The sequence below is a fragment of the Amblyomma mixtum genome, chromosome 5, assembly GCF_055824585.1.
Source record: "Amblyomma mixtum isolate Tamu chromosome 5, ASM5582458v1, whole genome shotgun sequence".
Lineage (NCBI taxonomy): Eukaryota > Metazoa > Arthropoda > Arachnida > Ixodida > Ixodidae > Amblyomma > Amblyomma mixtum.
In genome coordinates, this window is record NC_143016.1 from 87872073 (window position 1) to 87883269 (window position 11197).

The 11197-nt window shown below is 43.2% G+C and overlaps 1 protein-coding gene across 1 annotated transcript; it reads left to right on the forward strand.

The window, feature by feature from the left end:
• The first annotated feature begins 59 nt into the window (after positions 1-59).
• Positions 60-7617, forward strand: LOC149342914 (tRNA (adenine(37)-N6)-methyltransferase-like). The gene is made up of 5 exons (XM_089545430.1): positions 60-393; positions 495-619; positions 1059-1248; positions 5292-5470; positions 6504-7617. Exons 1-5 carry the CDS (start codon positions 317-319, stop codon positions 6989-6991), a joined length of 1059 nt encoding a protein of 352 aa, XP_089401556.1. The 5' UTR covers positions 60-316; the 3' UTR covers positions 6992-7617.
• Positions 7618-11197: the final 3580 nt, after the last annotated feature.

Below are 11197 nucleotides of genomic sequence, written 5' to 3' on the forward strand. Positions count from 1 at the left end.
TCGTATCAATGAAGAAAAAGAAAATAAATGGTTTTAACTCAGAGCTATGAAAATATTTATTGAATACTTATAACCAACAATGTTTTCGTATCCACAAAATAAATACACAATCTAACAGAGCGGCTTCATAAGAAACCATTTCGTTTTTCGCTGAAGACTTCCCGATAGCCATGCCGATAGCCACCGAAACCGAAAGCTCCGAAAATGATCAGTAGCGTGACTTTTCGGCTGTAGCTGTAGCTGCTGTAGTTTGATCGTGTCCTTTATTTGGTAGTTTGGGCAAGGTTTTTGTGCCGAAACAAAGGATCTCATCACCATGTCAACAGCGTCGGCACCCGTTGAAGTGCTGCAGCAGCAGTTAACTGTTTGCAGGAACGAAATCGCCAATTTGCGGTAAGCTGGCGGGCTCGTTTTTTGGGCGACCACGCGGGTTTATTTACACTCACTGTGCCGGCTTGTGAAGACATATTATGTTTCTTTGTTCTTCATTGCAGTGCAAAACTTCGAGCAATGAGTGCGCATTTCAACAAACAGTGTAACGAACTCCTACAGGTTCTGGGAAGCCAACGTGGAACCGAAAGATGCGGCACGAAAGATGCGGCAAAGCCACAGGACGATGGTACTGGTTTCATGCTTATTTCGACTCATTCGCGGTGCCATCCCATGCTGCGAGCTTAAGAAACTTTTTGAATGTTTCTCGCGTGAGAATAATAGTGCGCAGCGACGCTCAGGGCCACAATACTAACTTTTTTCTCATGTAAAAACAATTGCACATGTCTCTCGGCTGTGAAAAGGCGATCATACTAAAATTTGCTGAGGGAACTTTTCCTGCAACATTGCAAAATGTTCGGCATGATGCCGTTTGTTTAACGATTGTTGTAAGCTGTATTCAAATGCAAACTCTGCTGTCAGGTCTGCAAAATGTGATGGGCACCAGGTGCAATACATAGCTGCCCGCATTAACATATGACATTAAACAACACATGTTTTAATCGAGCCAGAGTCTGTCTAGACTGTCAAGCCTTTTCCCACTGCTATAACGTTTGACTTGATTGCAGAATCGGCAAACAGAAGGAGTTTTGAGTTCCAGCCTATAGGATATATTCAGACTGCATTCCGTTTCAAGAATGGAACCCCACGTCAGGGCTGCATTTGTCCCAACAGCCAGGCCGTTTTGACATTGGACAAGCAGGTGTTCACTTGCCCTGAGCATAGCCTGGAGGGCCTAGACAAGTTTTCCCATGTCTGGTAAGCACTTTAGTTGAATGTACATTATGAAACCAAGTCGGTGGCACACTGCATCAGAGTACGAAAACAGACACCCAAGGCTCCTTTAGTTTCTTACCTTACTGGCGTTAGCTTCTGGGTAGATCGAGGGAGAGCTGATCAGTAAAGCGAGTGTGTGGTATCTGGCCTGAAATTATTGTTGCTTATTGTCCATTTTGAATAAAAGGGTGTATTTCAGCTGCTGAGTTCGGAGCCTTGATCAGGGAACTGTACCGGCACAGTTCCCCGATACTGTTCCTAAGCAACTTTCAAATCATGACTCCTTTGCATACATAGTTAAACAGAACCATGTAAGCAGATGTAGCCATCCTATTTAGTGCATCATGGCAGAATATTCATGTAATCACAACAGTTTGTCCTGGTAAAGCGCCTGAAAATTTTTCAATTTTTTCAGTTGAGATAAACGTGGAAAATTTTCAATTCGATGCAATTAACTATGCATTTTTTAAACTCTTGGGACCACAAAAGTTCGAATTGTGCAGAGTTAGGATTGTTATCGAGCATTTTTTATTACGTTAATGGGACATGTCTGATGGAATGAATAAGCTAGACATTCAAATTTAGTTTCCACTGTATTGTGAACAACAAAACAAAAGAGTCAGAATCGGAGCTTCCCTAAGGTTCACGTGTACTACTGCAGGTTCTAACAGTGAGGAAAAAAATATATATATCAAGAGCATCTTTTGTCTGGTACAAGCACACATGAAGTTCTTGTATTCAGATTAGTATAACCTCCAAGGCTGCAAAACTCACATCAGTAACCGTTGGCATGACCATCTTGTATTCTTGTAGAACTTTCATGCATGCAGGAAGGCTTCATGCAAATGACAAAATACATTATCTGGCCATGCACCTTCTTACAGTAATACTTCTCGAGCTGGTTTGTTGATTAGTACAGAGTTCAAACTGCGAAGAAAAAAATGCACGTAGGAGATGCACATATAACATGGACACATGCTGATCTTTTTATTATTATTATTATGACCACATTAGCATTGCCTTAATGAACAAGACCACATTTCATTGTTGCCGCTTATTTAAATTCCATTGAAAGCAAAGCAAAATTGACATTGTTACCCGTGCATTTGTCCAAACATCAGAATAAGGTACCATGAAAGGTGGGATCTTTGCATGCACATTGCTTTCTGCAAAATAAAATCACTAAAATGTTTATAGGTTCAATTGGTATCTGTTTAATGCTAAATGGCACATACGCAATACTTTTTACATATGCCATCCCAACGACTGTTTTAAAACAGTTTAAGACAGTTTTTGACAGTCACATGTAAACTCTGCAAGCTGTTGTTCGTTCCAGTTCACAGAAATTATTTACTTTCTTGTTCAGCTTTGGAGCAGGAAAGATAGTAGGTCACAATGATATAAACCAATTATCATTCATGGGACTACACAGAAAACAGTGAGCCCCGCCGCGGTGGCTCAGTGGTTACGGCGCTCGGCTGCTGACCCGAAAGACGCGGGTTCGATCCCGGCCACGGCGGCCGAATTTCGATGAAGGCGAAATTCTAAAGGCCCATGTACTGTGCGATGTCAGTGCACGTTAAAGAATCCCAGGTGGTCGAAATTTCCGAAGCCCTTCACTGTGGCATCCTTTGGGACGTTAAACCCTAATGAACCAATAAACCAAACAGAAAACAGTGAAGGATAAAAATTAAATATGCTTACCTTGACACAGTTCAGTAAATGACAAAAAGTGCAGCATGTTAAAGTGTTCAGAGAAATGTGAAGTGCTGGGTGTTTCATCACACAGTTCGGAATAAAATTTGGACTATGGTAACATCCTGAAAAGGAGTATGTAACTAATATGCCAGTTTGAAACCTATTTTAGTGTGAAGTGCACTCGTGCATTACATATCTGGGTGACAAGTATACAACAAATGATTTTTTTTAACTTGTACCATACATAATGCTGTCTTATTGCAACTTTATTCACACATACAAGACTAGGTACCAAAGTTACAGAACTTCTTCAGGATCTCCCATGCCAAATTTCAGTCAGTGTGCAGTTAAAAGAAAATATAAGCAGCACAGTACTCAGTCACACGTTAAATATTACAATTGTTAGATATCCAAATTCACCTGATATGCAAAAGGATAGTGAAGAAACTATGGCTGGTGCCATGTAAGGTACTCAGTACAAGAATTCAAGGAACTCTCATTCTGCATTTTTGGGCAGTATTAAAGTGCTACCTCAGTACCATATGCAACCGCTGCACCAAGCTATTCATTGTAAATATTGTCATGGGGGGTGACAATCATGTAGACAAGCAGTAAAAATCTTCCAATGTAAAGTGTTTAATGGGCGAACTTGTGCCCTCAAGAGAAACTTGGCGATGGCGGGCACACTTGACAGCCACCACTGGGATATCACTGCTGGTTAAAGCTCTGATGAATGCATTCCTTATTTTGGTGTTCCAATATTCCACGATGATGCCACTGGGATTCCCATCGGCTTACAAGTGCAATCAAAAGGGATTGTATACCTACTAAGCACAATATTTTTTGAGGAATGCAGTACGTTTCAGAACCTTGCTAAAGCCTCTGGCACCAGCCAATTTGAGTAACGACTGTATTTCACAGAGCTGTTTTTAGAGACCTTAATCCTGCAGCCACTACCATGCTGGATAGCGGGTTGTGGACACATCTCTCTTCACTCGTGAGCTTGTGTGGTCTGATCGTTGAATATAGCTAATGCAAATATAAAAAGTACAGTATGTGGGGTGCAGTGTCCCAGAGCCGCATGTAAGCCACGAGAAACTGCAGTGGATGGCAGTGGAATAGAACCTGCACTGGCATCACAAATCACATGGGCACCAGCGAGAGTAACATACCTCAAACATGAAGCGGTATTTTTCTTTTTCAATTTCATTCTGGAATAAAATTATAATGCAAGTTTTCAGTTCAGTGTCAGTTTTATGCCCCACTCAGGTCCATAGCTTCCAGGAGATCTGAGAAACATCATTGATGCAACATCTTGTTTAGGAGTGCGCATGACTGCCACAATTGCTGTCTTCTCCGAGCAGCCTCTTTGACTAGTCAGCAAAGAAATCAGTGGCTTGACAACACTTCGTGAACCTGTGTATTGATGGTTTTTAGAGAAGACATAGCACTTCATTCCTGTGGTTTAGCACTAGTGCTAGTCTTCCCTGTGTATTCAACATGCCATTCAGTTCGCCAGTTTAATTGCAAAGTCCTCTTCCAGTGCTAAGTGATAAGTAGTCATTTTTTCTTTTGCTGAAAAAGTGGCTAGATTTTCAGTAGTAGTCCCCTTTGCGTATAATTTTTCAATCCCAATTTTCCAAATTATACAGGATAGGTGCAATCCATGCTGTGTAGAAATTTGCAATTGTTCAAAATGTTACCAAGTCGTCCCGAAAGGAAAGGACGGTTTTGAAATCCTTTTGAAGCTTCCCTACACAATAGACCTTCTCAAGGAAAGCATATTGCAGCTGCAATTGTGAATTTTTGGTTGACTGTTGCATGTGCATGAGAGCAAGCACATGCCTGTAACAGACCAAAGGCTATATGCTTTTGTTTAGTTGTGTAATAAAGAAAGGTTTGTCAGTTTGGGTGGTACTAAAGTGACCATCACAGTAAAACCTCGTTAATTCTCTAGTCCAGATATTTCATACTGCCGGTAGGCACCAGCCAATGCCCATGCAAAAAAATAGTCATTGCCACGCAGTTTTCATTCTCCGTACTATACAACCACCGCCTAGATTTCCACCAAGTAAATTTACCATGATGCGAGTGGTTTCTGGCAGGTTTTTGAGGGCCATTCATTATTTCGGACATATTTAAAGTCCAAATTAACGAAGTTGTATCGTGTGTTTGCTCCAAGCAATCAGTGGTCGTGCGCCTCTGCCAAGTTTCAAGCCAGGAACACCCTGGCTCATGCTGCCTCTGGCTATGCCGTGTTTTTGTGCTGTTGTACAGGGGTTGCTTTGCCAGACTTCATCCAGTCCCATGTTGCATTCCATGCGTAGGCTGCTGTCAGTGTTTGACCGCAATGCCAGAAAGGGAGGCTCGTCAGGGGCCTTCGCATACCGGAGCAAGGTGCAGCCACCGCGCCTTGGGGGCCAGAGCTGGGGTGTCTTGGCCAGCCGCTCCCCACATCGACCCTGTCCCGTGGGGTTGACCCTTGCCCGGCTGGAATCTGTCCAAGGTGGAGCCATGCTACTCACCCCATCACCTCCCTCCTCTATAACTTTGCAATGCCCGTGCAATGCCCAAGCAGTGCCAACTGATGGTCGTGTACGATCGCACGCATCTTCATTGTCGACTGAAGCTTGTCGGTTTTACTGCACGAACAGCAGGAGAGGCGTTAGCCTAAAATGTCGGTGTGTTTCTCTGCATGACTGCCCTCTAGTGAAGCCTTGGCACTTGTAGTGAGCAGAACGCTAGACCCCCTCCCCAAGAGGGGAGAGGAGGAAAATCAACGGCACCGGCCAGTGCGTGTCATTGGCTGTTTCAACACCATGCCAGGCAAGCCGAAGTGTGTGTTATGCAACAAATGTAAAAGCATAAAAAAAAATCAGCCAGACTATACACCCACTGCCATCTCTCTCCAATTAGCCGTACCCTGTGCCAGCCGCAACCACCTTTTCCCTGTGAACTTCACAATCTCATCTGCCCACCCAGCTTTCTGCCACCCCCTGCTACACTTCCTTCTCCTTAGACCAGTCCGTTACCCTTAACGGCCATTGGTTATCTAGCCCTCGCATTACATGCCCTGCCCCAGACCATTTTTTTTTTTTATTAGACTAAGAAGTCAAAAATTATTAGCGAGCCATAAAAGCCAGCCAGAGTAAAGCAAAATTAATTGGTGCAACTTTTAGGCAGTGGGATACAGAAAAAGGGAAAAGCACTATCTTGAAAGCGAAATCTGCTTATTCAAACCACTGCATCACATTATCTGAACACTGTCAAGCTTATATTATTTTGCCGCTTATTCGGCAGTAGCACTTGTGTAATAGCGGCTATACTGTAGCCAGCCAGTGTATGGCTAGATCACTCTTTGTTACCCAAACTTCACAGTGAAAAAGACCACACTGTAAGCAGCAGCCAGCTTTTATGTGTCCATGTAAGTGCATGCTAGAAACGCACTTTATTGTCTGTCCACAAACACCGCAACTATCTTGAGATTTTCACCAAGTGGGTTCATCCAGCACATGCGACCTCCCATCTTTACTGTGCAGGTTCTTCTTTGCACCTTTCTGGAGTAGACCTCGTGGACGGGACACCCATCTTAGACGTCAAGCCCTACTTGCCTCAGTACGACAGCCCTCAACAGGAAGAACCTTTAGGCAATGAACCAGAAGTTCAGTGGGCGCCCTGGATTGGTGAATCCAGCGATCTGGCCGTGGACTTTACTCCAAAGGCCCGTGCTGAGCTTTCACGTTTCCACGGGCGTGATAGCCACCCTGCCTCCGAACCACCCTGCTCTTGGTGTTTGCAGCACTTTGAAAATGCCGGTGCTGCTGCTAGGGCGCTCGAATGCCTCTTGAAGGCTGACCCACGTTCCGTTCATCGCAAAGAGAACTGCTCGGACAGGCTGTACTACTGTGTCCTTGACAACATTCACGTCACAGCGTGGTTCGATGAAGGACGCGCTGAGGTGCTCAAACTGAAACCCCTTGTGCAGGAAGAGACTAGCCCACTGGATCAGGCGAAGTGCCAGGTGTAGGCGAGACTGAAAAAAGGCTGTTGAATTCGGCTAAACTTGTGTCAGCAAGGAAAATGCCAAAATCCATCATTACATACACAAAGCTTGCTTTTAAAGGCAGGATGTATCTCCAAATTGTATTCCAAAAACTTACTATGAATCAGCAAACAAAAAGGGGGGATTAAATACTAGTTTTACAGCCAAAGTGCATTTTAAGACGTGTGAAGCCCAATTGCATGCTAGCTAAACAATTCAGGAACCTTTATTTTCCTACGTGCAACAAAAACCTTTAGTAGAGTCATGTAAACAAGTGATACACACCACCAAGAGGCCAGTAGTCCGTAAGTATCTTGCATTATGGAAAATAATGAAAGACTGAGCAACAGCAGCAGAAAAAAAAAAATGTATGGTTCAGTTCGTATGTGCATTTAAGTATCGCTCCTGCCTGGCAAGAGTAGTGATGAAATGTGGCTGGCCTTGAATGCAGAAAGCCTTTCCGAGGGCACAGGTGTTGAGCAGGTGCTCACTGCGACAAAACGGTACGACTGCCACAGGAATGCCCGCACCATAAAACAGTTTACTGCAGGTGGTGTGCAGGCTTTCTGAAAACATTTTTCAGAGACCTAATAAATGCTTCTATGCACTCTATGCACTCTCCATCGTTGCTTGCCTCATTACTACTTTGCTAAGAGTACTCATTCTTGTATGATCCAACATTTCAGGCAATTCTTGTAAGCCTAAGTTCTTGCTAGCTAAACAATTCAGGAACCTTTATTTTCCTACGCGCAACAAAAACCTTTAGTAGAGTCATGTAAACAAGTGATACACACCACCAAGAGGCCAGTAGTCCGTAAGTATCTTGCATTATGGAAAATAATGAAAGACTGAGCAACAGCAGCAGAAAAAAAAAAATGTATGGTTCAGTTCGTATGTGCATTTAAGTATCGCTCCTGCCTGGCAAGAGTAGTGATGAAATGTGGCTGGCCTTGAATGCAGAAAGCCTTTCCGAGGGCACAGGTGTTGAGCAGGTGCTCACTGCGACAAAACGGTAAGACTGCCACAGGAATGCCCGCAACATAAAAGTTTACTGCAGGTGGTGTGCAGGCTTTCTGAAAACATTTTTCAGACCTAATAAATGCTTCTATGCACTCTCCATCGTTGCTTGCCTCATTACTACTTTGCTAAGAGTACTCATTCTTGTATGATCCAACATTTCAGGCAATTCTTGTAAGCCTAAGTTCTTGCTAGCTAAACAATTCAGGAACCTTTATTTTCCTACGCGCAACAAAAACCTTTAGTAGAGTCATGTAAACAAGTGATACACACCACCAAGAGGCCAGTAGTCCGTAAGTATCTTGCATTATGGAAAATAATGAAAGACTGAGCAACAGCAGCAGAAAAAAAAAAAATGTATGGTTCAGTTCGTATGTGCATTTAAGTATCGCTCCTGCCTGGCAAGAGTAGTGATGAAATGTGGCTGGCCTTGAATGCAGAAAGCCTTTCCGAGGGCACAGGTGTTGAGCAGGTGCTCACTGCGACAAAACGGTACGACTGCCACAGGAATGCCCGCAACATAAAAGTTTACTGCAGGTGGTGTGCAGGCTTTCTGAAAACATTTTTCAGAGACCTAATAAATGCTTCTATGCACTCTCCATCGTTGCTTGCCTCATTACTACTTTGCTAAGAGTACTCATTCTTGTATAATCCAACATTTCAGGCAATTCTTGTAAGCCTAAGTTCTTGCTAGCTAAACAACTTCAGGAGTTTACTAGGAACTGTTGCATTCTGAAGGAAATGCATTGTATGCTAGAGTATATGAAATTCTATTGAATCATGGCCAACAGGCAAGTCCCAATACGGGCAACCATGTTAATTTGTGCACCCCCAACTTTTTACCCAAATTTTTTAGGGCAAAAAAAATAAACGCAAATTCTGCGCGAGCACACCCGCATGCACGCGGCCGCGCGCAGGGAGGCTTGGGAAGATTGGCGCGGACGCGTCGCTGCATGCGGGGTCGGCAAGTCGTTTTTAAATTGGTTCCGGTATGGAAAAGCCAACTACACACGTTTATCCAGCCCTCGCTCGCGCTGGTGGTCGCTTTCCGGTACGAATGGCTGCGAGAGCAAACTTCCGATAAGCGCCGTAGAATGCGTCGCGCCAGAATCCGAAACTACCTAACCGTCGACTACTCTTTTTATCGCCGCGTATCTCCATTTATCTCTAACGGCTGGCTTGGTGATTGCATCTTTCCGCATTTATTGCTTCGCGCAGCGCAGTCATGCTATCACGCGGGGAGTACTTCGGTCTGGGAGGCGGGCGCGCGCGGGGCGGCGAAACGGGGGGGGGGGGGGGGGGGGGGGGGGGGGGGGGGTATGTTTGTCGCTGCGAGTTTCGGGGTCGACTTGTACACAGTGTACATTGCGCGTTATGACCTTTGTATGTTTTTTTAGGACATCTTCGCGAAATATCCGCGTACTTTGCGCACCCCCTTTTTATTTGAAGCAATAATTTTTAATAAAATTTTTACGAATTATGAGAGTATATACAGTATAAACAATTCTATGCATGTTGTTATCTCTATAACTGTTCATGCAAAGCCGCACATTATTAGACCAATTTTAAGGAGTTTTCTGTCCAAATTTGGGGAGATCCTGATTAGCAACCACACATTCGCTCACAAGTTTGTTCCAATTTGCCTTTTTCATTTTTAATCAATATTTATACGACTGGGCTCTAAATTATGAGACTTAAAAATGCAACCTCACCTTACTGCTAACTATAGTGCAGAGGTCCAAAAGTTTTGTATGTCTACACACACACACACATCTCAAAAATGGCCTTTATAGTACTTGCAACCTCTTAACTGCTGAAACCAGCCAGTCGAATAATTTCCTCAACATCAAGGTATCTAGCAAGCTGCTAGTTTAAAGTTCCCAGAGTTTTCCATGTATTCCCCCAGAGACTATTTCAGTCGGAAATTACCAGACCACTGAAGAGGCTGAAAAATTGAGTGGCTTAGTATATATGGTCCATTCACAGCAGAATACAAATTACAAAAACTACAAACACCTTCAATAAGAACAGATGATCTCTTTCAGAAGTTTAAGACAGCAAATTTTTTCCTAAAGGTAGTCCACAATCAATCAGGCTTAAGCAATAGTTCCTGCCTCTCTTCCAGCTCTGAAGGGTGGCCTCCCTCTTCCATTCTTACAAACATCCGTTTCCAATAAGTGTGGGCAAATATCCAATTTCTGGTTTTGAAGCGGACAAGTGTAATAAAAATTGGCTGCAAATAAAATAGAATATTCTCATGCAGTTAAAAAAAAAAAAACAGAAGATTGGGGAAGAGAGGCACGTCGACAAAAATGATGGAGATTATGGGCCTGGAGGAATGTAGTACCAGATGAACTTTATGCCTTAATTTCCCAAGAATAACAAAGACCATGCTATGAAACTCCTTTTAACATGTACACTTGTCCAGAGAATCTCACAATTTAGTGGTTGGACTATTCAATTTTTTCTGCGTGTGAAAACTTCCGTTCTCCTATGCAACAAGATGAAGAGAACTAGTACTAGGTTTCATTTTAGGAGTTTAAATTAGCACTGATAAATTTGGGTCTAAATTTTTAAGCATGTCAGCAAACGCTGGAACTTTATACTGGCACTGTCAAAATTGGCGATTGTATGGCTGCAATCCACGGTTAATGCACAAGAGACAGGCATCCAATTTCTGAGTCTTTGATGTGGAAATCGCAGAAACTTTGGGTAGTAAATTAGTCATAAAATAATTAAAACCTACAAGGAACAGAGAAATATCAAGTGCATATTTGTTTTTACGATGCGAAAAAACACAGAAGTTAAAAATTATTAAAATTTGCCTGAAGACCAGGGTCTTCCCCTTAACTGCACTCAATTATTGGCACCGCTATAGCTAAGGCTACAAAAAAAAGGAAAAGCTTGAAGCAACAGCTACAACCACTCTTTCCTTCACACATTCAGCGTTAAAAAAAAGCACCATGCAAGCAGGGGCGCAAACTTACCTTGCTTGCGGAAGCCGTTTTCACAGGGGTTGCTCAATAGAAGGATAGTTTTCCCAGTTTCAAGATTTTTCCTGCAGACACCACTTGCTCAGTGTAGGAAGAAACAAACTTCAACAAGACAAGCAGATGTCAGTGACCGTGCATTTAGTGAAACGTCTTTGATACCATATACTTTTCATTTCAACCA

Bases quoted from the DNA above. Each gene is read 5' to 3' on its own strand.
- LOC149342914 (XM_089545430.1), top strand. From the start codon at position 317: ATGTCAACAGCGTCGGCACCCGTTGAAGTGCTGCAGCAGCAGTTAACT. The intron at 620-1,058 runs GTACTGGTTTCA...ACTTGATTGCAG, and splicing joins GGCAAAGCCACAGGACGATG to AATCGGCAAACAGAAGGAGT. The intron at 1,249-5,291 runs GTAAGCACTTTA...TTCCATGCGTAG, and splicing joins GACAAGTTTTCCCATGTCTG to GCTGCTGTCAGTGTTTGACC.